This window comes from Stegostoma tigrinum, chromosome 3 (assembly GCF_030684315.1).
Source record: "Stegostoma tigrinum isolate sSteTig4 chromosome 3, sSteTig4.hap1, whole genome shotgun sequence".
In the NCBI taxonomy this organism is placed as follows: domain Eukaryota; kingdom Metazoa; phylum Chordata; class Chondrichthyes; order Orectolobiformes; family Stegostomatidae; genus Stegostoma; species Stegostoma tigrinum.
Genome location: NC_081356.1, coordinates 92,778,908 through 92,805,267, shown reverse-complemented (window position 1 = coordinate 92,805,267; position 26,360 = coordinate 92,778,908). Strand labels below are relative to the sequence as shown.

The 26,360-nt window shown below is 39.4% G+C and overlaps 1 protein-coding gene across 10 annotated transcripts in view; it reads left to right on the top strand.

The window, feature by feature from the left end:
• Nucleotides 1-26,360, top strand: part of adgrv1 (adhesion G protein-coupled receptor V1) — a 560,536-nt gene that overhangs the window by 253,479 nt on the left and 280,697 nt on the right. For 9 of the 10 annotated variants that reach the window (XM_048527106.2, XM_048527099.2, XM_048527104.2 and 6 more), the window contains 8 exons: nucleotides 3,190-3,310; nucleotides 3,883-4,006; nucleotides 4,697-4,835; nucleotides 7,163-7,348; nucleotides 10,830-11,065; nucleotides 22,800-22,951; nucleotides 23,511-23,712; nucleotides 24,439-24,658. In XM_048527106.2, the coding sequence (XP_048383063.2) occupies nucleotides 3,190-3,310; nucleotides 3,883-4,006; nucleotides 4,697-4,835; nucleotides 7,163-7,348; nucleotides 10,830-11,065; nucleotides 22,800-22,951; nucleotides 23,511-23,712; nucleotides 24,439-24,658 (1,380 nt within the window). The remainder of the gene's footprint in view (nucleotides 1-3,189; nucleotides 3,311-3,882; nucleotides 4,007-4,696; nucleotides 4,836-7,162; nucleotides 7,349-10,829; nucleotides 11,066-22,799; nucleotides 22,952-23,510; nucleotides 23,713-24,438; nucleotides 24,659-26,360) is intronic. The other variant, XM_048527098.2, reaches the window with a different exon arrangement.

Genomic DNA, 26,360 nt, shown 5'->3' with positions numbered 1-26,360 from the left:
CCCCCTCGTGCTCGCCATCACCGTCCTAGGAAAAAGGATCTCCCTTTCCACCCTATCTAACCGTCTGATTATCTTATATATCTCAATTAAGTCACCTCTCAACCTTCTTCTCTCTAACAAAAACAGCCTCAAGTCCCTCAGCCTTTCCTCGTAAGACCTTTCCTCCATACCAGGCAACATCCTAGTAAATATCCTCTGCACCCTTTCCAAAGCTTCCACATCCTTCTTATAATGCGGTGACCAGAACTGTACACAATACTCCAAGTGCGGCCGTACCAGAGTTTTGTACAGTGCAGCATAACCTCTTGGTTCCGGAACTCGATCCCTCTATTAATAAAAGCTAAAACACTGTATGCCGCCTTAACAGCCCTGTCAACCTGGGTGGCAACTTTCAAGGATCTGTGTACATGGACACCGAGATCTCTCTGCTCATCGACACTACCAAGAATCTTACCATTAGCCCAGTACTTTGCATTCCAGTTACTCCTACCAAAGTGCATCACCTCACACTTGTCCGCATTAAACTCCATTTGCCACCTCTCAGCCCAGCTCTGCAGCTTATCTATGTCTCTCTGTAACCTACAACATCCTTCTTCACTATTTAACTCTTCTATCTGATCTATTGCCTTTGCTTTACCAAATCTAACCAATACCTTTGCCCTTGTAGGGATCCAAATATATTGTTTGGTGAACAAATTGAATATTAAGTTTATGAAATTCATTCCCTATTTTCTGTTTATATCCTCCTTATCTCAATAATGAGCAAGTAATTAAAATCTATTGTTGTTATTATTACTGACCTGCTTGGTCTGTGTGCAGATTTCCTTGTTTATTTCCTTTCTATAGCTGGACCATCTATTGTAATAGGATCTCTCATTTAAAAATCTACTTTATATCTCTGAGCTTTATTGTTTCTGTAGCTTTTCTGCCAAAGTTTTAGAAAATGAATAAGAGGACCTGTATGAAAACGTACTGCCATCATCTATAGGGTGGCAAGGTGGCTCAGGATTTAGCACTGCTACCTCATGGCACCAGGGATCCAATTCAATTCCACCCTTGGGTGACTGTCAGTGTAGAGTTTGCACATTCTCCCTGTGTATGCATGGGTTACCTACAGGTGCTCTGGTTTCCTCCCACAGTTGAAAGATGTGTAAGTTAGGTGGATTGGTCATGCTAAATTGCCCAGGGAATGTCCAGGGATGTGTAGGTTAGGCGTGCTAGCCATAGAAAATATAGGGTGGGATATGAGTCTGGGTGGGATACTCTTCTGTCCGTCAGTGTGGACTTGTTGGGCCGAATGGCCTGTTCCCGCACTGTAGGGACTTTATAAGCTGGATCTTGGCTCCTTAGAAAAGAAGCAAGAGGACATGGCTGTAGCACATATTCGTCTATTGACAGTATTTCTTTGCACAATACTCTTTAGATCTCCGTGGGCACAAACCTTCGGTTGTCCACAGCAGTAATTTGATGAACTGTTGATGAGCAAGGCTTCCATTTACTCTGGAGGTATTTGATCTGATTAACCTTCTTTCACTCCCTAGCTGTCAAGGGCTTCTCAAACTGTGAGAAGGTCTCAAAATGAGAATTTGAGGTCATGAGCTTCAAGTCTATAGTGGTTACCATGGAGCTTGGATTGATTTCTGATGCTGTGGGGGCTTTTTAAATCCTTCAGTTTTCACCTATTTGTGGGCATGGCTTGAGGGACTGAATCCTGAGGCCCAACTTCTGCTGCAGTTGATTAAAAGCATTGACCTGTGAACAGGTAGATAGTTATTCTGTTTTGATGAAATCCTGACCTTTCTTCAACTCCCCCAATGCTCAAACAGCTGTTTCCCCACCTTTCCCTTCTGAATAATGAAAGTCTTTCCTTCGCTCACTGCTGGCCCCTCGTCTTTGTAGAGCAGCACTCATATGGCCCAGATCAAGGCCACGTGAAGTCTGAGACTTTAAAATAAGGCCCAAAGTTTTGGAAAGCACTTGTGTGGGAACCCCAGAACTTGCAATTATAAGAACTGTATCTTTTTATTTTGTGCTTTTGTGGACTGAATGAGAGAGTACTGTTTCAAAACCAGTGTTTGTAAGGTTGGCAGTAAGGTTTAAAAAGCAAGTAATCTGACACCCATGGCAAAGCTCATGAACAACCATTGGAACAGACTGAAATTGGAGTTTGAGTTGCAAGTAATATAGGGCCAAGGGGTGTACAGATGTTAATTTTGGTGGCAATAAGTTTGTTGGCCTATATAGATTAATGACCAATCATTCATGATTGAGGCCTTTGTGTAATCAGTTCTCAGGTAATTTAACTGCTTAGAGCTAGGGATAACTTACAGACTGAGAGAGAAGTGCTCATTTCTTCCCTAGCTTGGGAGCAGTCTCTCTGTTCTCTGCAGTCAAAATCACTGTAAGCCTGAAGAAAACCAGTTTATCCCCCCTGAAACAGTTGCTGTAAGCTGTGAATTGTTATTGATAAGTCAGAAACTCGTGAGTGCACCAGCCAATGTGTACCTTTCACCAACCCAGTGGAAGAAACCAGAGAAAGGAAAGTGAAGCAACACGCAAAAATCACAAGGATCAGCATCAATACATAGGACTGGTACAACTGAATTGTCTTTCTAGTTTTCCCCCATGTCCGTAACCTTTTTTTATTCTGCCTACCTTTGTACGTAAGGGACGTTTATAAGGGGATCAGAGTTTTAATTAGTGTTACAGATATTTTTAATCAACCTGTTCAGGCACATTATGATATACCTTTGGAACAGGTAGGACTCAAATCCAGGTCTTCCAGTGATAAGTAGGGACGCTATCACTGTGCTGCAATAAACCTCATAGGTAGTTTCATATGCTGATGTTTTATAACTGTTTACCTGCAGCTCGAGTGTAATTACTTGTAACAAATAGTAATTCTTGTTCAATGCAGCAACCTAGTCCATGATTTCTATCAATCTAGGTCTGAAAGTCAGGTAAATCAGGGAACCTTGTGTCTTTTTTAAAATCTTGAACATCTTTTTGAGGTCTATGGGAATAGCATTGATTGATTTCCAGTGTGCAACCCCAGTAACACATACAACTGCACATTATTACATATTTTACTAATTGTCAAACTAGAAACAAAGCAATTTTAACTCAGTCTGAGTAGAAATGTTGTTTTGCTCCAAAGTTTACTAATCTGTTGCACTTTTCTTGTGTTAGACTGAGATGAAAAAAACACTTAATTTACGCATTTATCCAGATACTGTTCTGGAGGGGGAAGAGCAGTATATGATTCGACTTGTATCTGCTACTAATGATGCAGAAATATCCCCAATATATGGTAAGTCAGCGTCTTTTGGCAGCAAAAATTTAACAGAAATTATAAGCAAAAATAGAAAATCAAATGTAATAGATTGGAAACTGCATGGATTCAACCCTCTCTCTATCTCTCTCTGACTCTCCCTCTCGCCCTCTCTCTTGCTCTCATTGTCTGTCTGTCTCTTTCTCTTCTCACACCCCTAAGCCTTCTCAAGCTGCCAGATGAAATGAATAGCTGGGAGCTGCTGTAGTCCCTATTGCATGCAGTTCCCTGTTGACTGCTGCATAGTGGCAGGCCTATAGAGATACAATGCAGACTCGAGGAAGTCAAATCCAGGAACTTTGGGCAGAAAATGGATTTTGGTTCAGTGAAGAACGAGCAAGGTGTGACAGACTGGGTTTAATACTGCAGAGGGTAAGAAGGTGGGGTGCCCCTGATGGGCACCACTCAATGTATATTAGGGGCTCCCTTGCCAAAAATACACCTAGCAAGGATTTGTGATATCCAAGGTATTATTCTGGGCTTTAAAATTTGCAAAACTAAATTTTCTCTGTTATTCATCTGACAATACAGAAAGACTGTTTCTCCCACAGGAAGTGCAACTGTCATTGTTTTGGGCGATAGTGCATCATCTGGGATGATTGGCATAGCTGAATCAACAAAGCAGGTTCTAATTGGAGAACCAGTCGGCGGCTACAATGGGACTGCATTTGTAACGTAAGTCGCATTTATTTACGAAATCATTTTTGTAGAGACCATTACAATTAACAGATAAATGATTTTTTTATGTTTAAAGCAACAGTTCCATGGTGTTGAGATGGCTGTTATGTTTCTTTTCAACAGTTTTTAATTGCAGTTCCTGAAGGTCCAGTTTACAATGTTTATTGATGTTAGGCGTGTCTTACTGAAGCTATCTGATGCAATTGGGGCAGCTATTTACAAGTGTACATCCCCGTATTTTCAAATTATTTCTCATTGGCGAAAAATGCATTGAAACAAATCTAGATTTTACTGTGCATACTTGCGTGGGCTTTTTTAAAGTATATAAGCAGTGATCACAGCATGCACACTTACTTGTTCCAAAACAAACTTGCTTTAGTGGGGTGAAAATTGAAGGGTCTAGATCCGAAATGTCAGCCTTCCTGTTCCTATGATGCTGCTTGGCCTGCTGTGTTCATCCAGCTGTTCACCTTGTTATCTTGCTTTTGTGGGCACCACTGAGAGAAAACATATGTAATGTCACATATGTGCCCATCCACCATCTTCACTACAGAAAAATGACAATTTAATAGTTAGAAGGGACAACATCAACTTTATATAATATTTATTCATATTCGTTCTACTACCAGGTTCAAACAGTGTAATTTTGTGTCATAAAATATTTAATACTTTTTTATTTTCCTACAGATTAGTACGTGGTCCAGGAATTTTTGGTGAAGTTACAGTTAACTGGACTATAACTCCAGTGGATCTGAATGATTTTGTTGAAACAGGTGGAGCCCTTTTAATGCGTGACAGGCAGGTGTCGGCCACCATTTTAATACAGGTGCAAGGAATTGAATACATTTTGAAATACTTCAGACCAAGAGGTTTCAATTGTTACTTGCTAGGGAATTAGCTGTGTTTTGTTGATCTGACAGTAAAACTGCCAGTTTTCCTCAGCACTCTTTCTGAGTGTTGGGGATGGCGGTCAGGAACGGTCAGGTTTGCAACTTCTCTTCATTATCACAAAAACACAAGATACTTTGGGATGTTTTCAATATAGTACAAATAGTTACTGTGTAAAATAATTATTATTACCTAAAATTTAATATCACAAGTTTTCAGCTTGTTGAGTACAATATATTTTACTAATTGTCGGCTCACCAATGTCCTTTAGGGAAAGAAACTGCCATCTTTTTCCTGGTCTTTTCTCTCCAGACCCAGAACAATGTGGTTGACTCTTAAACTGCCCCCTGGGAAATTGAGGATGGGCAAAAAAAGCTGGCCCAGCCAGTGGCACCCTCATACCGTGAATGAATTTAAAAAATATATTATGTTTGGATACAAACATGTTTGTTGTACATTTTTAAAATGCTGGATGCAGTTAGTGCATCATTCACTTTTAAAGAGAGCAAGTGCATCAGTGCGTCAGAACTAATTAATACTGAAGATGAAGAAAATAAAAACAAAGAACTGTATTGGGGAAGGGACAGATTTAAATAAACCAACTGAAAATATCAAATCCCGTAAAATGCTTAAGTTGAACATTAAAGCTATTAGTTAGCTGGAACAGTATTAATATAAATATAAATCAATAGCAAGCATGATGACAGAAATTGAAGACATTTATGAGACACAGAATGTTTAAAAGTTGAAGGTGGCAAGCAAAGAGAACTGAAAGCAATACAAATAAAACTGAGTCAACAGCAAGTGCAAGTAATGTTCTACACAGTGTTTCCAAGGAGGGTCTCCACTCATTGAATCACAACACACAACCCCCTGAAGAAGTTACCCTCCTCCCTCCGGACCAACCTCAGGGGCTCTCTGATGAAGGGTCTAGGCCCGAAACGTCGGCTTTTGTGCTCCTGAGATGCTGCTTGGCCTGCTGTGTTCATCCAGCCTCACATTTTATTATCTTGGAATTCTCCAGCATCTGCAGTTCCCATTATCTCTCATTACCCCTGAAAGACTTGCCTTGTCCTGATTATGACACTAATTCACATTTTAGTGTTGTCTCAGAATTGTTTTTAAGTTCTTGTGATTTCTCTCATTGTACCTAGTTTTGTTTCATGTTAATATTACTGAAAGCCATTAAAGCCTTCTTCTTTCATTTAAGCACTTTATAAGTAATTTTTGCTTGAATGTGTGTGTGTGTATTTTCTTCCTCCCTCGTGCCCTTGTTCTGTTCACAGAATTAGAACAGCACATAAGGAAGCCATTCAACCTGTCATGCCCTCACCAACGCTGCAGTGAGAACTATGACTTAATGTCTTTCCCTCAGACACTTTCACATAGTTTTTATTTGAATAATCACCAACTTCCCTCTTGAATGCTTCAATTGACTCTGTCTCAATCACACTTCAAGGCAGTGTATTGACCTGGACCACATGTGTGAAAAATACATTCTTTTTTCAAATTCACATTTACTATGTTTGCAGAAAACTTTAAGCCTGTGTCCTCTTGTTCTCAATCTTTCCAGACTGTGGGAACAATTTCTCTATCCTCTATTCAGGCCTCTCAAGATATTGAAAACTTCTGGCAGATCTTAACCAAATTTTCTAATCTTTTCTCATAACTGAAGTTTCTTATCCCTGAAACATTTTTGTAAATCTCTGCTATTCTCTCTCCAGTACTCTCAGATACTTCCTGTGGTGTGGCATTGAGAGCTGTACACAATGCTCCAGCTAAGATCTAACAAGCGTCTTGTGAAAATTCAGCAAAACCTCCTTTCTGTCATACTCTGTGCCCATATTAATAAAGCCCCTGAATGCAGTTAACTGCTTTCTCTGCCTTCTACCTTCAATGGTCAACATACTAAACTCTCAATTTCCACTGCTGCAGCATCCCGTTAGAACTGTATTCCTATTTTATATTGTCCATTCATGTTTTTAATTCCAGAGTGTGTTACATCACAGAGATAGTAGGACGTATTTCTTTTGAAATCCTCTTGATTTGAGATGTGTTCCATTTCTGGAATAAGGTCCATAGGTGAACCATTAATTCTTCTGTTCTCCCTTTAGAAACCAGTGACCTATTGTGCACTTTTAGCATATTTTATTTTATTTGTCGAAGGATTTTGTTATCTCCAGTTTGTTGCAATTTGCATACATTTTTAAATTTGACCTGGATCAGATGTCCAGTTTGTAATGTAGAACTGCTTTTGCTGATCAGGCAGTGGATGATGATATTCCTGAAGAGAAACAATATTACCAACTCCAGCTGACTGGTGTCAGTGGTGGTGCTGTGATTAACGACACATCAAACTCTGCTAACATCACCATGGCGGCCAGCGACTTTCCATATGGTCAATTTGCATTCTTGAATGAACATCTTGAAACCATTGAGAATGGAGAACAGGTGCTAAAATTCTTAAATATATTTATAACGTGTTGAAGTAAATAGTGTTTGTTACCTTGACTCAGCTCACAATAATGATTTGTGTAACATCAAAAGATATATATCTTACAAGTCAGTGATTTCAGACTTATTAGATGTGTTTGCAATATGGAAAGGGCTGGTATGAGCTAATTTATGAAGAACGCAAGGGTTAAAAGAAACAAAAAACAAAAAGATTTAAGGAAAGGATGCTAAGATAGTGTTATAAAAATATAAAATGTTTAATATTTTTCATATTTTCATGAAACAAAAATGCTTCAATAATGTTTTTGGATTAGTTGGTTGTCTCAGTAGCATCAGTTTGATTTGTTTTAATCTCCCAATTAAGCAAATGAGGAATACACATTGGTAGTTATTTCTCCTGTGCCGTCACTTTTATTCTCACAAAACCCTTAATTACCCAACTTTTCTGTCTAACTGCAATGTTATTAGATATTATTAACTGTTCCTGTTTCAAATCCTTTCTCCATCATATGTAATTTTGACACTTCTTTCAAAAAAAATTCACCCTTTGCTCATCTGTATTTGCAAACTATAATGCCATCTCCAACTTTGATTTCTTCTTCAAAGTCATTGAATGCTTTCTCACATTGTTGAGTTTTACTGAGATGGCAGTTTTTCTTCAGTAGTTTATATAGCCCATCTCTGCTCACCTGGTCAGTACTTTGAAGAGCTCAATGAAGGTAATATACAGTGTGTCCTTTGTTTTGTGGCATTTCTCTTGCAGCTGCTAGACTGAGATGATCATGTGAGTTATGGATTGTCGAATTCTGAAACCACACTGGTGATTTGGGACAAATCTGCAGTCTAGAAAGGGAAACACGGGCAAACATATTTATCACAAAGTTCAGCCAGAGGATGCCACAATAGTTGCTGCAAATGCTATGATCACCCTTATGTTTGAAGTTCCTGTATCCAGCATTGATGCTCAAGTTCATGCAGATGCTACAGAGGTGCTAAGTTCTTGTACTCGATGTGTTCAGGCATCAGAGCTTCAATACTGGAGCTTCACCCAATAAAGGCGCGTTAACAACTTTGCTAAACTCTTCCATTATGTTCAAAATCCAGCTTTTCTATGATGCGCAGGATTGAAAGATGTCTGGCACTGCATAGCGACAGTGTTTTCCTTTGACCGTACTCAAGAGTTGTGATGAGATCTGCCTGACCAAAGAGAAGTAGGCAGGACATGCTTGTGACTTTGTTGTTACAGCAGATATCCTGATGGTTCAGGGTGCTAACAAAAGCACACTCATAGCTTTGCAGGCACGACATTTAACAGAAAAAATTGTATCACTGTCAATGCACATTATTTCTACATTGTGAATATATGAATGGTGTGCAACTGTGTTTAGGATATCATGCCAATATCCTGGCAAGAAGCAGTTGCAACCTATGACAGCCCTCCACACTTTCCACAACTCCACCAACCTTTGTGTCATCTGCAAACTTACTAATGTACTCTTCCACTTCCTCATCCAAATCATTTATGAAGATCGCAAAGAGCAGAGATTCCAGAACAGATCCCTGCAGAACACCACTGGTCACTGAGCTCCAGGCTGAATACTTTCCATATTCTCTCACCCTCTGTCTTCTATAGGACAGCCAGTTTTGTATCTAGACAGCCAAATTTCTATTAATCTCATGCCTCCTTACTTTCTGAATGAGCCTACCATGTGGTCTCATATCAAATGCCTTGCAAAAATCCATATACGCCACATCCACTACTTTGCCTTCATCGATGTGTTTTGTCACATCCTCAAAGAATTCGGTAAGGTTTTTGAGGCATGACCTGCCCCTCCCAAAGCCATGCAGACTATTTCTAATCAAACGTTCTTTTCCAAATAATCATACATACTGTCTCTCAGATCGCTCTCTGGTAATTTTCCCACCGCAGAAGTAAGACTGTCCGCTTTGTAATTCCTAGGATTATCCCTATTCCCTTTCTTGAACAAGGGAATAACATTTTCCGCCCTCAAATCATCTAGACAGTGAGACAGTGAGAACACAAAGATCTTCATCAAATGGGTAGCAATCTCTTCCGTTCGCTTCCCTTGAAACCTTGGTTATATTCCGTCTGGCCCACTGGACTTATCTGTCCTCATGCTTTTCAAACTTTCCCGCACATCCTCTTTCCTAACATCAACCTATTTGAGCATATCTGCCTGTTTCATGCTGTCCTCACAAACATCAAGGTCCCTCTCACTGGTGAAGACTGAAGCAAATTTTTCATTAAGGACATCCCCTACTTCTTTTGACTGTGTGCACAAGTTCCCTGATTGGCCCTACCCTCACTCTGGCCATCCTCTTATTCCCTTCATAAGCATAGATCGCATTGGGGTTTTTCTTGGTCGAACCCACCAAGGTCTTCTCATACCCGCTTCTAGCTCTCCTGAGTCCATTCTTCCATTGCTTCCTGGCTACCTTGTAGCCCTCTAGAGTCCTGTCCGATCCTTGCTTCCTTAATCTTGAATAAGCTTCCTTCTTCCTCTTGACCAGATGCTCCACATATCTTGTCATCCAAGGTTCCTTCACCTTACCATCCCTTTCTTCCCTCAGTGGGACAAACCTATCCACTACTTATAGCAACTGCTCCCTAAACAACCTCCACATTTCTGTTATGCATTTCCCTGAGAACATCCCTTCCCAATTTATGCTCTGCAGTTCCTACCTAATAGCATTGTAATTCTTCCTCCACCAACTAAATACTTTCTCATATCATCTGCTGCTATCCCTCTCCATGACTATAGCAAAGGTCAGGGAGCTGTGATCACTAACACTGAAATGCTCTCCCAGCAAAAGATCTGACACCTGGCCTGGTTCGTTGCCAAGCACCAAATCCAATATGGCCTTCCATCTAGTTGGCCTATCTACATATTAAGTCAGAAATCCTTCCTGGATACACGTGACAAAATCCACTCCATCCAAACTATTTGCACTTAGAATGTTCCAGTCGATATTAGGGAAATTGAAGTCACCCATGACAACAACCCTCTTACTTGTGCACCTTTCCACAATCTGTCTCCCAATGTGTTCCTCAGCGCCTCTGTTGCTATTGGGGGGCCTATAGAAAACTCTCTATCGAGTGACTGCTCCTTTCCTCTTTCTGACTTCCACCCAATTTAACAATAAAAGACCATTTTAATGCTACACAAACATACATTTAGCCAAATGTAATACGTCTGCAACTTCTGTCTTTCACAATTTTCCTGTGTTCAGCATTCATTAAATGCTGTTAATGAACCTTAGTTTTACAAAGATTTCAGACTCCTATTTGTTGATTAAATAGTTAATTGATATCCTAACTTACATTTTTAAGTAATAACATGCAAATATAAATCTGTATTTTTTACAAACTTTGCTTAGCACTGTATTTTTATTGCATTGTGAATGAAATTAAACTCTTGCCAAAATGATAACCATTACAATTTCCCTTTTTTGTCAGACTAATGTTACCATTGTACGATATCATGGCAGTTTTGGCTGTATTCACTTGTGGTATCAGGCACAAAATGGAACTGCACTAGATGGCTTGGATTTCACCTCTATGCCTGAACGATTGGTATTTGAACCCGGAGAACAGTCAAAATGGATTTCATTTGATATACTCAATGACAATATTCCTGAAGGCCCTGAACACTTCTTCATAAACATTCTTAAAGTAGAGCTTCAGTCAGACAGGTAAGTAATCAAGTGACAATTTGGCACAATGTTAAAATTGAGAGATTGGTTTTAATACCCATCGAGTGTGCCACGGGACTCTTGGAATTCTATTACCACTAACAGCTTTTGAGGAAATGGAATTTTAAGCCATAAAATTTCAGTGAATTTATACATTAATAGCATACATTTGGCAGCTCTTGCAACCATACTTACTGTATTGAATCAATGTAAATGAGTTTCATCTAAGATATGATTTGTTTTTCATTTCTAGAGCAGTCAAAATGCCATTTCAGGACTCTATTGCATTTGCCTTTCAATTAAACCAAAAGGATTCAGTTGTCTGTTCTTACAGAAAGCTGAGGGAGCAGGTTGTGGAGTTTTGCTTGAGCACTAACTTTCACAGCTGCCAGTAGGTGGATTAATTTATCAGCAATTTTTGGACCTTTAAACGTTTCCATGCCACCCACTTATAACTAACATTCATGCCCAACAGAAGCTTCTCTTGTTGAAAGCAATCCTTCAAAATGTTGAATCGGCTGAGGCTAGAGATGAAAAGTTTGAGGCTTTTGAGACAGCTATGAGAAGTAATTACAGTGATATAAAAATGCTCATTCCACCTTTCAGGAGTGCCTTGTTGCCATTTTAAAGGCAACAGCATTCATGCACAGTGCAGCTTTTTTTTTAGAAAGGGTATAAGAGACTATAGTTGTATTGTTGGTTGCAGAATATCCACCTTCACCCTCATTTAGGGCATGATTCATATAAAGTCGAATATTGAAAACTTCGTTCACCTCATTGCATGAAGAAATGGTTAGTCTCAATGCTCAAGGCTTTTCTTTGAACTCTGAATGTAGTAGACTGTTCAGAGAGAAGAACGTACTTTCTGAGCAGTTCCCAGAAAGAGTTAAACAAATGTTGCCTTGAACTTTTCTCGTCTAGACCTTTCCAATGACACAGCTTTAGTGTTGTTTTCGATCCAAATGTCAGTTCTTCCTCTGTCCAGAGACTTCCCTAGCTTCCGAGCTTAGATGTTGAACACAGGGTTAAATCAGTACTGTTTCTACAGAATTTATGACATGAATTACATTGGAACCTCTTCCAGGTCTCTCTGTGCAATATTTGGTTCAGGGAATAAGCATCATTACAAAATATAAAGTCCTTTCAGACATCACATCCTCAATTTTAAGAATATAAAAGTACTAGAAACTGGAACAGAAAAAGGAACTCCTTCACTCTCTCCCTCACTCCTTCACTCAGTCCCACCCTCCCATCCAAATGGGTGTGCTGACAACAGGCTAAACAGGACCAGTATCAGACTTCTATTTATCAAGTGGTGTCTTAGATTGGCCAGCAGCTGTCGTGGCTTCAGCTGCACCAGATCACAGTAGTGGACACTGCTAGGATCGCAAGGGAGTTCAGAAGGAAGAGCATTTGGTTTCCTAGAGACAAAGTTCAGGGATTTAGGGTGGAGAGGTATTGGATAATTGGAAGAGCAGGTTAGGGTAGCAATCCAGTTTAAGAGGAACAGAGTGTGGGTGCCACTGGGTGCCCCTGATGTGCACAGGATACCCCCTGAATGATGTGCCTGCCCACACTTTCTTACCACCTATGTGGAAAGGTCAAGAAACACCTCTCAGAAACAGTCTTTGCACTCTGGCTGCCTGGTTTTACCGGTGTTATTTATTAATAGAGACAGAGTGTAAACCTACAAATTTGACAAGTAAGATAGTGAATTTAAAGGGTCTCTCTCTATTTACAAAATCTAGTACTTTTCTTGAAATTAGCATTTAATTTAAATTTACTGTTTTGAGTTGTAATTTCTTGCAGGCATGGACAAGATTAAATAGATATTTTCTAATCACCCTATTCAAAGATGTTACACATCTCAGCAGCAGATGGGGCTTGAATATTTCATTCCAGGAGCTGGTTATTCCCTTTTGGATATATAGTGATTGTAACAAGGTCAGCCAGGTGGATCGCATAGAATGAGTTTCTCTGATTGGGGCTGTTAACCTGGTCCATTCAAGGCACCCTAGCTGACAGACGTAAACAAGAGTGGCAAACTTCCTGTTAGCTTTGACAGCCAGCTCTGAGGGAGCTGGACCAGTTTCAAGGACACCCTCCATGTGCAAATAAAAGGTGACTTGGTGATGGGTACTGGCCTCTGTGGAGGCATTTCAGGATATGGTCTTCTGTTTCTCTGGTGTGTGACTATTTGAGTAGTGATCGGGTCAAATGGGTTATGAATGAGATTGGTTTGGCAACCCAGGAGGTGAAAGAGCCTTAACCTTTACAATTATCCATTAGTTTTGTGATAGCTTCAGCTTATTTGAATGAGAGTGAAGGCTGTAGGATTGATGAGCTAACTGACTGTGGCCAGGAGGCCATTCACATGAAGGTGGTGGATGGGATTGACAATGTTCTTTGCAGCAAAGGTAAGCACCCACAAGGCTGTGTATCCTGCATGGTGCTAGAGTTTGGAAAATCTGCTCAAAGTTTGAGTGGAATGTGCATAGAAGGGAAATTTCTAGTGGTCGTTTGGAAGTACTAATCACATAGGCAAGAAATTGAAAGAGGTTCTACATACAGCAGTGAGGAACTAAGCAAATCAAAATGCAGGAATATATTAAAATGGTGGAAACAAGGGATCAAATCTGAGAACATCTTTCTTGAATTAGAGACAATTTAAGAGAAGTACATTAATGAGAAATTTACATACAGATAATGACATTGAAGGATTGACGATAATAATCCAAGAATAAGTCAACAGATACAGCTTGAGGTTACAGAAGCAATAAGAGGACATAGATGAAGCCCCTATATTCAGAACAAAACAAATTAACTGATATTGTAAAGCAATAAAGAAATCATAATCTAACTGCCATTACGAAGTCATGGCTGTAGGAAGATTCTAGTTATGATGTGAATATCGAAGAGCCTGTGTCATTTAGGATGGACAGAATGCAGGGAAAGGGTGGATATTAATTAATCATGGTGTAAGCACAGTAAGAGAGATGACCTATGTTCAGCAAACCAGAATGTAGAGGCAGTTTGGATAGAAATGAAAACAGCAAAGGCAGACGGTTAATTGTAGGAGTGAAGTATATACCCCTAATTGTAACCACATAATAAGATGGAGTAAATAGGAAGAAACAATGAGAGCATGACAGCGAGAATGATAATTAAAGGAGTTTTAAACTTCAGAGACTAGAAAATCAAGATGGACCAAGTTGCCGACAAGAGGTGCTCATAGATTGTGTTTGGGCTAACAAAGTGTGGAGCTGGAGGAACACAGCAGGCCAGGCAGCATCAGAAACTTCTGAGTGTTCCTCCAACTCCACAGGCCAGGCAGCATCAGAAACTTTTGAGTGTTCCTCCAACTCCACACTTTGTTATCTCTGACTCCAGCATCGGTATTTCTTGCTATCTTGTGTGTTTGGGATAATTTCTCTGAATAGCATGTTCTGGAGCCAACCAAAAAGAATCTTGGACTAGATCTAATGTTGTGTAACAAGTTGAGATTAATTAATGACCTCATAGTGAACTTCACCCTTGATAACAGCGATTATAATGATTTGAAGTTTACATTCAGTTGCGAGTGGGAGGGGGAGAGGTCTAGATGGAGGAGGGGAGAGAAGTGGATCAAAGACTACAATATTAAACTTAGATGAGGACAATTATGAGGTCATGAAAGCAAAGCTAGATAAAGTGAACTGACATATTAGGTTGATCATTGAAGAAGCAATGGTAGATGACAGGGGAGGCGATGGCCTAGTGGTATTATCACTGGACTGTTAATCCAGAGACCCAGATAATGTTCTGGGGACCTGGGTTTGAATCCTGCCACAGCAGATGGTGGAATTTGAATTCAGTATATATTTGGAATTAACAATCTAAAGATGACCATGAATCCATTGTCGATTGTTGGAAAAACCCATCTGGCTCACTAATCCCCTTGAGGGAAGGAAATTGCCATCCTTACCTGGTCTGGCCTACATGTGACTCCAGAACCACAGCAATGTGTTTGACTCTCAACTGCCCTCTGGGCAGTTAGGGATGGGCAATAAATGCTGCCTGGTCAGCGATGCCCTCATCCCGTGAATGAATAAAGGAAAAAAAAAAACACATTGCAGCACAAAAGAACTACGCAGAGCAGAGGAAAATCACGTATATAGCGTATTCAAAAAGAATGGGTACCCTATGAACACAGTCCGCCGATTTCTCAGCAACAAACCCAAACAAACAGACAAAACGGGCCCAGAAACCATAACCACTCTCCCCTACATCAAAGACATTTCCGAAATGATTGCCAGACTACTCGGACCCCTTGGCATCAGGGTAGCCCACAAACCCACCAACACACTAAAACAGCAGCTAATGAACTTAAAAGACCCTATACAGACAACAAATAAAACGAACGTCATCTACAAAATACCTTGCAAGAACTGTGACAAACACTACATTGGACAAACTGGCAGAAAGCTAGCCACCAGGATACATGAACATCAACTAGCCACAAAACGACATGACCCGCTATCACTCGTATCCTTACATACAGATAAGGAAGGACACCACTTTGATTGGGACAACACATCCATCCTAGGACAAGCCAAACAGAGAATTCCTAGAAGCATGGCATTCCAACCGGAATTCCAGCAACAAACACATTGACTTGGAGCCAATCTACCATCCCCTGAGAAAAAGAACAGGAAATGACATCACCAACCCAAGGAAACCTAACCAGATAAATAGAAAGTGGGACATAACACCAGCGCTTCGTCGGAGGCTCACGGATGATGTTACCTAGAATGGTGACGAAACGTCTGAAAACTAACCTTCCAGCTCAGCGAGCAAACTCACATCCAGAACCTCAACCTGAGCTACAAATCTTCTCAAAACTCGCTAAAAATAAAAATGTTAAAGAGGATATTTCAGAATACACAGAGTAGATCACTTACAATGAGAGGGGAAAAAATGAAGGGGATGATCCACCTTCTGTGGTTACCCAAATAGGCTAAAGATAGCATCTAACTTGAAGCAAAAGCATATAATTCTGCAAGGATGGCTGACAGATGGGTGGAATATAAAAGCCAACAAAGACTCTCTAAAAGATTCATTTGAGGGGAAGAAAGTCAGAGCATGACAGAATAGGAAAATAAAACGATAGTAAGAATTAATGAAGTGAATGCTGAGAACACATGGAGACTGAGAAATTAAAGGAACGTTAGGAGATGGCAGATGAGTCGACAGGTATTATGTATTGATTTTCATGATACAAGTAATATCACAGAAATAGCTGTAACTCAGGATGTCTAGCGGAGGAAGGAACTCAAGAAAATAACAATCATTGGGAAAGTAGTACTGAAAAAGGAAGGAACTAGAAGGAAAGGCCAGTTCATTTAACATCTACCATAGGGAGGAGTTTTGAAGCTAGTCTTAAAAATATTACAGCAGTATACTTAGAAAAATACAAGGTAATCAAGCGGTCTCAATATGATTGTCTGAAAGTGAATTCACGTCTAATGAATTTATTGGAGTCCTTTGAGGAAGTAAGCTCTGCTGGAAAAAAAGACAAGTTGATGGATATGGTTTAGTTGGATTTCCAGAAGGAAAGGTGATCCATTTCACATCAAAGATTACTGCAGAAAATGAAAGATCATGATGTTGAGGTAAAATATTGACATGGATAGAAATTAGCAACCTAACAGGAAACAAGGCAGGAATGGATCTTCTACGGAGTGATAAGATGTAATGAGTGATGTGCCACAGGGGTCAGTGCTGGAGCATCAGTTTTTCACAGATTATGTAAATTACTTGGATGAAGGCTGATTATACAAAGATAGATAAGTAGGTTGTAAAGAGGATGTAAGGATGCTCCAGAGGAATATAGGTCATTTGAGTAGCCAAAGACCTGGAAAATGATGTGTCATACGGAAAGGAGCCCATTTTGTTGAGGACAATAAAAATAAAGCATTTTATCTCAGAGTTGAGACACTGCAAAGTTCTAAGATGCAAAGAGATCTCGTTACGCTAATATACAAAAGATGAGTGATTAGATTAGATTCCTACAGTGTGGAAACAGGCCCTTCAGCCCAACAAGTCCACACTGTCCCTTGGAGCATCCCACCCAGACCATCCCACCCTATAACCCACACACCTCTGAACACTACAGGCAATTTAGCATGGCCAATCCACCTAACCTGCACATCTTTGGACTGTGGGAGGAAACCGGAGCACCCGGAGGAAACCCATGTGGACATGGGGAGAATGTGCAAACTCCGCACAGACAGTTACCCGAGCCTGGAATCGAACCCGGGTCCCTGGTGCTGTGAGGCTGCAGTGCTAACCACTGAGCCACCATCCCACCCCAAATGTGTGCTGATACATTAATAATTAAAAATACTAATCAAATATTATTAGTTATTGTAAGAGCCATTGAATACAAAAGTGGAGAGATAATGGGAACTGCAGATGCTAGAGAATTCCAGGATAATAAAATGTGAGGCTGGATGAACACAGCAGGTCAAGCAGCATCTCAGTGTTCCTGAGATGCTGCTTGGCCTGCTGTGTTCATCCAGCCTCACATTTTATTATCCTGGAATACAAAAGTGGAGGTTAGTTCTCAGTACAGGGCATTCACTGGATGACATCTGGAATATTGAGTATGGAATTGGTCTCCGTATTTATGGTTCATAAATGCATTAGAAGTAGTTCAGAAAAAACTATACTGAACTAATACTTTATGAAAGTCTCTTCTGAGAATAAGTTGAACAGGCTAGGCTTGAATCTTTTGAAGTGTAGGAGAGTTAAATGTCATTTGGCTGAGTATGTGTTGAAAGCCTGTTTCTCCTATTGGCTGAATCGAAAGTTTGGGATCAAAGTTTGGCGTCAGTTTAACACACAGTTGAAGAGAATTTTTTTTTCTTTGAGAGTCAAGAGCGTTTGCAACTCTCTTCCTGAGAAGACGGCAGAAGCAGAAACAAACACAGAATGCTAGGAATGAATAGAAGAGGGAGAGATCAAGTCAGCCGTGACCTTATTGAACACAGAATATGTGGAGCTGAGTGGCTGACTTATGCTCCTGATTCACATGTTCACGTGGAAGCCTTTAATTGCCAATTGAACAGTTAAGAACATCAATACACGCAAACATTAATGGGCAACATAAAAATGTGAAATGAAGATGGACAGTGTAACTGACTTGTTTTTTTGTGCCTCATCCTCCTGAAGACATGGCTGGAGGTGGGAGATTAAATACAGCTCCTGAGAGACCAAAAATCTGTCTATCTTAGTTTTCTTTTGAATTCAATCACAGGATGAGGACATCACTAGCTAGGCCTGCATTTATTGCACATGGGGCAGTTATGAGTCAATCACATCGTTGGTAGGCCAGACCAAGTAAGGATGGCAGTTTTCTTCCCTAAAGGGCATTAGTGAACTAGATTGGGTTTTCTCCCAACAATCTGCAATGGATCTATGGTCATTGTTAGCTTCTTTGTTCCAGATACTTATTGAATTCAGATTCTATCATCTGCCATGGCAGGATTTGAACCCAGGATCCCCAGAACATTACTTGCGTCTCTGGATTAACAGTCCAGTGATTAGTACCACCAGGCTATTGCCTCTCCTCAAGTCCTTCTGATGCATTTATGAACCTTAAATAAGGAGACCAATTCCATACTTAAGTATATTCAAAGATGAAGCATCTATAACCCTCTGTAGAGAACTTCAATGACTTAGTGGTTTGAGTGAAGCAATTTGTCTTAATCACAGTCCTGAATGATCAGCTCCCACTCCTGAAACTGTGCCTCAGTGGTTCTTATGATCTGTGGAAGGTTTCAGAGTTAGAATCCACGAGAATTGATGTTTTTTTGCCCTTGTGGTTAAATGCCACACAATTACATTTGATAATGTGGCTTCAATTTGGGTAGTTAGGAGCATATTTTATGATGGTAGAGAAAAACTTTCCCCTTTTTTGAGTGTTAAAAATTGATCTTTTGATTCAGGAATTACACACAGTCTTTATCTACTTCATTTCATCATTGTCTACAGGCCATTACAATAGAGTAGTTGCAAACAATTTGATTGCAGAAAATAGATAGATGCATTTACCCTTTCTCTTACAAAGTCGTGACTGAAGGAATAAATTGTGTTACCTTTTACTTTGTATTCTAGTAATTATTTTCCTCTCTGTCAAGTGGGTGAATTTAATTTCAGTGCTAAGAATGCAAGTTTATTCAAGGTATTTCATCAAATCAGCCTCAAGTTGAATACTTTATGGCATGTAGGTGTAAAATTTTGACCTGGGGATTACGTTAATGAATATGAGCATTGTACATAGGTGACCTAAACAAACATTGCCTACACATTTCTGTCTATTTATACTAAATGCCTCGAGGTTCATATAATTATCCCTCATTTTGCAAAAGAATGTTGGATTATACAATAATTCTCTGTCCTTAACTTTGTGACTTCCAGGCACTTTTTATTCAACGAAACACCGGGATACTCAGAAGCATTCTCTATTTTTCCATGCTGTATGGCTGGAATGAGTCCATAATCACTAACAATCTAAGCAGAAAGATTTAAATCACTCTCCTTCACCACAGCCCTCCCCAAAAATAAAACCTGCTGCCTTTTAGTCTCCAAAATGTCAGATATTGAAAAATAGAACTGAGACCAATATTTATACCTTTTAATGAACACTTATTTACAGAGATACCAGCAAGCACCTGTAAACCTAGCAACCACAGTTTCAGACTGTTTCTATTTGTAAGGGCTCAAATGAATCCTTAAATAATGTTCACCACCTGAATATAATTTAAAAACAATGGATTGGCTTAAAATTAACAATGCCATTTTCACTTACCATGTATGTCTTAATGCGGGTTTTATATTTTGGACAATTTCAGATCTCAGGTTACTACCATCCACACATCATAGGGGTGATTTCAGAAAGTCAGTTCAGCTGGTTGGTGAAACTACTGACAGCACAGACCAGTCAAAGTTAACTGTTTTACTTCTCTAAGGCAAAACTGTTTCAGTTGCATCTTGTCTTGCTAAGATTTGTTGAGCAACTCTTTGTTATATAACCAGCAAGAAAGTCATCAAACAGCAATTAAAGCAGTGAACTAAATATCAAAGTTGCTATTTGTGCACTATATAGTACATCATTAAACTTGACCATTGATGACTTTTAGTCATTATATTTAACGCATTCATTGCACAGCTAAGAATGATGGGCATTTAGAAAAGTAAATGTCTTATTTTAAAACATACCTTTGATTCAATTGACAAACATTTCTTACTTAATAAACAGCGGTTCATATTAATATATTTATTTATTTTATTAATCCACATCTACATTTTCAGCAGTGATCCCTCAACAACATCTAAAAGCTGGATTTTATACCTTTGCCTCAGAGGAAGGATAGTAGGCAGAAATGGATGCAAAATTGAATACCCTGACAGTATGAAACTTAGCAGCTTTGCAACAACATCTAAAAGCTGGATTTTATACCTTTGCCTCAGAGGAAGGATAGTAGGCAGGAATGGATGCAAAATTGAATACCCTGACAGTATGAAACTTAGCAGCTTTGAAGCCTGCTTCCAAAATTACCCATGTGATTTAAATGGCCCCTCCCAAAACTGCCCTGTCAATCTTCACAATGCCCTCAGTGGGGCCTCCTTTAGCTGAATGTCAAGGCTGCATTCCTGTTCAAGGCTGCAAGCAGTCTCGGCAGTACCTGCCACTTCCAGTGCTGCGACTGTGACGAAAGAATGTCTCGCCAGGTACACTATTTCTTTGAAGGGGCAGAACATCTCCCTGAAGCCAGTTAAAACTCTATGGCTGTTAAATCACTGTAGGACAAATCCAATTCAGCCCACAGCTGTTTTGTTTCACTCTTTTATCTAAGAATGCAACACAACCTCTTCGCTGATTGGTGACATTTATATAACCTAATACTGCATTGCTTCTGCAAAAGATCATAGCATCTACAGATGCTTGAACTGGATTCAGCTGAGCATGTCATTGTTTATCAATTTCCAACTGGACATATAAACAGTGTGCCTCTAATTTTCGATGATGGGGCTTCTGCCATAATTAGAGTCATGGAGATCTACAGCACATTAAAAGGCCCATTACTCATTGGTCAAAAAGAACCACCAAAATTCTCCAATCCAATTTTCCAGGACTTGGCCAATGGTCTTGTTTGCCTTGGCATTGCAAGTATACATCTAGACACTTCTTAAAAGTTATGAGAGTTTTGGCCTCTACCACTCTTACAGGCAGTGAGTTCAAAATTCTCACCACCCTTTAGGTGGATTGTGCTTTTCTTCAAATCTCCTCCAAACCTTCTGCCCCTTTCCTTAAATTTAAGCCCGTTGGTCATTGATCCCTCTATCAAGGGGAAAGGTTTCTTCCTGTCCATCCGACCTGTGCTGCTCATAATTTTATACGTCCTAAACATGACCCCCTCCTCAATCTCCTCTGCTCTAAGGGAAACAACCCCAGTCTATCCAAGAGATAGTAGGAACTGCAGATGCTGGAGAATCTGAGATAACAAGGCGGAGAGCTGGATGAACACAGCAGGCCAAGCAGCATCAGAGGAGCAGGAAGGCTGACGTTCCGTGCCAAGACCTTTTCCCGAAACGTCACCCTTCCTGCTCCTCTGATGCTGCCTGGCCTGCTGTGTTCATCCAGCTCAGCACCTTGTTATCCCAGTCTGTCCAATCTCTCTTTGTAACTGAAACTCTCCAACCCAGGCAACTCCTCTGCACCCTGTCCAATGCTGAAATTATCTTTGCTGTCAAAACTGACAAAACTAACTGGTAGCTTCTGTGCATTTTAAGCGGGTTTATTGAAAGGAAAATATTTCTTCAACTTGACATTTCTCATAATGACAGGAGGCCCCAAAGCACTTTACAGTTGAGGAAGTATTTTTGATGTGCAGTCATTTTTGTAAGGGAAAAACATGACAAACAATTTGTACACAGCAAGCTTTCACTAACAACAATATGAAATGCTCCCAGAAAGATTACTGATGAAAATGTTCTAAAATGGCTAAAAATAATTGCTGGAACTGAAAAAAATATGAAAAATAATCATGAAAAATTTTCAAATGTTTTAAAAGTGCAAACATTGATTCTATTAGATTTTAAGTTCTAATTTTTCCACACTCTCCAATCTCCTTCCTTCGTACTTTTTCATACTTCATCTCTATTTTTACAAACAAATTGAACATACAATCTATCTATTTTAAATTTCTTTTCATGTCAAAATTTAAAATTCATTTCATTTTACGTTTCTTCCCATTGGAATGCACTCTCCCATTGACCTATAGCTCAGAGCTAGCTCTGAAGTCTATTTTAACAGCTAATGCAGTTCCTCAATTTTAAGGATGACATAAAGAATTAATCATACTGAAAAAAAGAGCTGTCACTGTTTGATCCTTAAGATTACTAGCCTAGCCCCATCTTGCTACACAGAAGGAAGCCATTCTCCCCACAGTGATTGAACTAGCACTTTGAAAGAGCACACCAATTAACCCTGCTCTGCTGCTCTTTTCTCGTCACATAGTTGTTTTACTTTTTTAGTTACAGATACAATTGTTTTGAAAGTTACTATTCAGTTTTTAGATACTGTATTCTTGATCATGATAACTTGTTCAGAATTAAGGAATATAATCTCTTTTTGTGCTTAAATCTGGTTTATATTAAATTGGAACCTAATTACCCTTCTATATTTCAGCAGTTTTCATGATTTCACTGTGGGAGATCATGGCCTAAAACCAGATCAACCTCCCGTGTTGGGTAACATCTCATCCATTCGGATAACCATACAAGCCAATGACAATGTAGAAGGTATTATAGAGATTGATCCACAGTTCCTTCACATAGAAGGTAAGCATTCCCCCAATCCCTCAAAATGATGTATCAATGACAGCAAAAGCATTAAAACTCTGATTCTACAGTGCCGACAAAGCTCTGCTGATCAAGAGTGTAACTCCAAGAATCGGGGATACAGTTTTGCCGCAGGCTATCTTCATTGGGTGGAATTATGGTTTATGTAGTCAGTGTGCCAATTGAAGCTGATTTATAAGCCACTGTTGGCAAATAAAAATGTTCTGTAAAATACCATATAATAATTTTTTCCATTATGGCCTCTGTACATATTTGATTCTGCCCTAGGGACAGCCAACATACAGAAATATTTAATGTTTCAATATTTTCTCCCAGGGAGAAAATAAATGTAGCAGAGAAAAAAGAATGCAAAAAACCCCAAATATTTTGAATAAATTTACTGATTTAACGTACAGTTAGATTTTATTGTTAATTCTATATTGCTCCATGAGCACACATATATCACAATTTTTTATGGAACTACTTAAAATTAGATAAAGTGACTGCATAAGCATTTCATGAGGATTAACAGTTATCAACCCTGTTTTTGATTATGCAGTTGAGGAAGATATTGGGATACTTGGAATTCCTTTGATAAGAAAGTGGGGGACATATGGATTTGTCACAGCGGAGTTTGCTTCTCAAGCTATCACAGCAACTCCCAATGGAGTTGACTACATTCTACCTAACAATGCAGTCCTATTCTACCATGGACAAAAGCAGGCCTTCATCAATGTAACCATTATTGATGACATAGAAAGGTAAGAGAAATACTTAAATACCAAGAGGTTGGAGTTTGAAATTCACTATCAGATTAACTGACTCCTCCCATACATTCATGAAATTCATACAGCAGATTGGACAAAACTGTTTGACTATAACATTGTAATAATGTTCCAGAGAAAACATATGAACAATACAGCTCAGCATGTACCCGCTTCACAGTTTAGGCAGAAAATATCACAACAGATGTGCTACCAAGGCATTACTATTCGGCAATCTCGGATTAAATTTTACAGCCTTCCAGGAATGGAATGATAGGAGGCTGCTCTAAAGGTGATGGCATTCTCTTAGTACTGCACAGAAATGACAGCCTGTATTTATAGGGTTTAGTTTTGGAAGCACAGTTTCTGACTGAGAATCAAGGGTGACTACTTAAATGGAAAAAAAATATGTTGCAAGCAAGCCTTCAAGATTAAGTGGTCCAGAGCAATATGATTGTCTGTATGCTATCTTTTGCTTAATGCTGATAAAGTACTTTTGGAAATAGCCTCGATCACTCATTAACATGAACAAATTCAAAATAAAGATGGTCAATGTATCTAAACCTTGTAAATTCTGTTTTTCTATAGAAACAGTCATTGGGACAACAATCTTTTTTCTCTTATTTCACAGCAGATGCGTCCATTATTTCATTTTTATGTTCATTGATAATATTTCTTGTACAGTACAAAACTAGATCAAACATTGAAATTATTTGCCTGCAGTGAGCTTGAAGAGGAATTTGAGATTCACTTGACAGCAGCAACAGGAGGCGCAGTACTTGGAACACAATTAGCCACCAGAGTAACCATTCGTAAAAGTGACTCCATTGGTGGGACCATTCGATTTCTAAACCTAACCCATCTGGTCATCCCTAATCCCAATGTAACGCAGATATTAACGCTGTTACTGGAAAGGACTGGAGGATTTTCTGGAGATGTGCAAGTAGGTTCGAGCTTATCTCTATTTAAGGGTTTGTATGTTCTTGATGAATGACTCATTACTGTGTTTCATTGGGGATGAATGTTCGCCATGACACTCAGGGAATTCTTTATTCCTAAAATAAAAAGTGCCATATGACCTTTTACAGTGAGAGTATGGTAAATGTAATCAAAGCATAAATTGCTATAAAACTTCAGAATTTTTTACAAAACATTGAAGGTCAATGATCAATATTGTGAGATTGGTATGAAGTCAGCAAACATTAAGATTTATTGTATGTTTTTTAAACATCCCTGTTTTAATTGCACCACTTTTGCAGCAATCCTTGGCAAACCTGAGCCCTGGAATTTCCTCCCTAAGCATCTCTTCTTCTCTATCACTCTTTGATTTGCCTTTAAATTGCTCTTTCAGACATGGCTTTTGTTATCTATCCTAATATCTAATATCGACTGGGGTTACTTGTTCGCAAATTTTGTTAATATTTCTGTCAAGGAAGCACTGCAGAAATTCATCAAGGCTCCTGAGACAGCACCTCCCAAACCCATGACCACTACTCCCTAGAAGGGCAAGGGCAACAAATACACTGAACACAACAACCTGCAACTTCCCCTCCGAGACCCTTGCCATCCTGACTTGGAAATATATCACCATTCTTTCACTTCTCTGCGTCAAAATCCTGGACTTCCCTCTCTAATGACCTTGTGGGCCTACCAAAACCAAATAGATTTCAGGGATTCGAGAAAGCAGCTCACTAACGCAACCTCGTGGGAAACTGAGGATGGCCAATAAGTGTTGCCCAGCCAGTGACTCCTACATTCCATGAGTGAATCAAAAAACAAAAGTGACTTAAGATATTTTACTTGATATGTGTAGGAACTGATAAGTCCTCCCCCATTTGAGCAACTTATAATGTCCTCACCTAGTAATTAGTGATGGACAATAAACATGGCCTTGCCGGTGTCACCATGTCCTCAGAAAAAAAAAATCTACAAAAATCTTTGATTTCTGACATGCTGAAGGAATAGACTTTGTCAAAAATACCAGTTAAGAGAGTCAAGAAGTGGAGTTTTCATTACAGTGGCATGATTAATGGTGAGAAAATTGGGAAAATATGACGAGAATGAAAAAAATTTGATTCTCAAAAGAGAAATGTCCCTGACTTTCATTCAAGTATTAAGTAGAGACATCAGAATCTTGCTACTGAAAGATGACTATCTTATTTCCATGAATGTGTAGCTCATTAAACCCTGAATTGTGTTAGTTATGTACCACTTTTAATTCTCCTCTCCACCGTGGAAAAAATAGATGATACAAATTCTCAACATGAAAATCAGAGTGAAGAACTGCTGGCTGCAGCTTGCCAAATAATTGTCTTGACCTCCATGTATTTACTACTTTACAACAATGTACCTGCATTTTCAGTCATGAGACATGGGCATTACTGGCTGGGCCAGCATTTGTTGCTCATCCCTGGTGTTGGTGAGCTGCCTTGAACCACTGTAGTCCATTTGGTGTGTTTATTACCTCAGTGCTTTTAAAGAGGGAATTCCAGGATTTTTAACCATGACTCTTCAACTATGCAATTCGCCACTAGCACGTACCTGCCTCACAGCAGCATCAGTCCAGCTCCTGGGCCAATTCAAATGCATGTCAACCCTTTATTACTTCACTTCAAAGCTGAGAAACACCTACCATTTGCAAACTT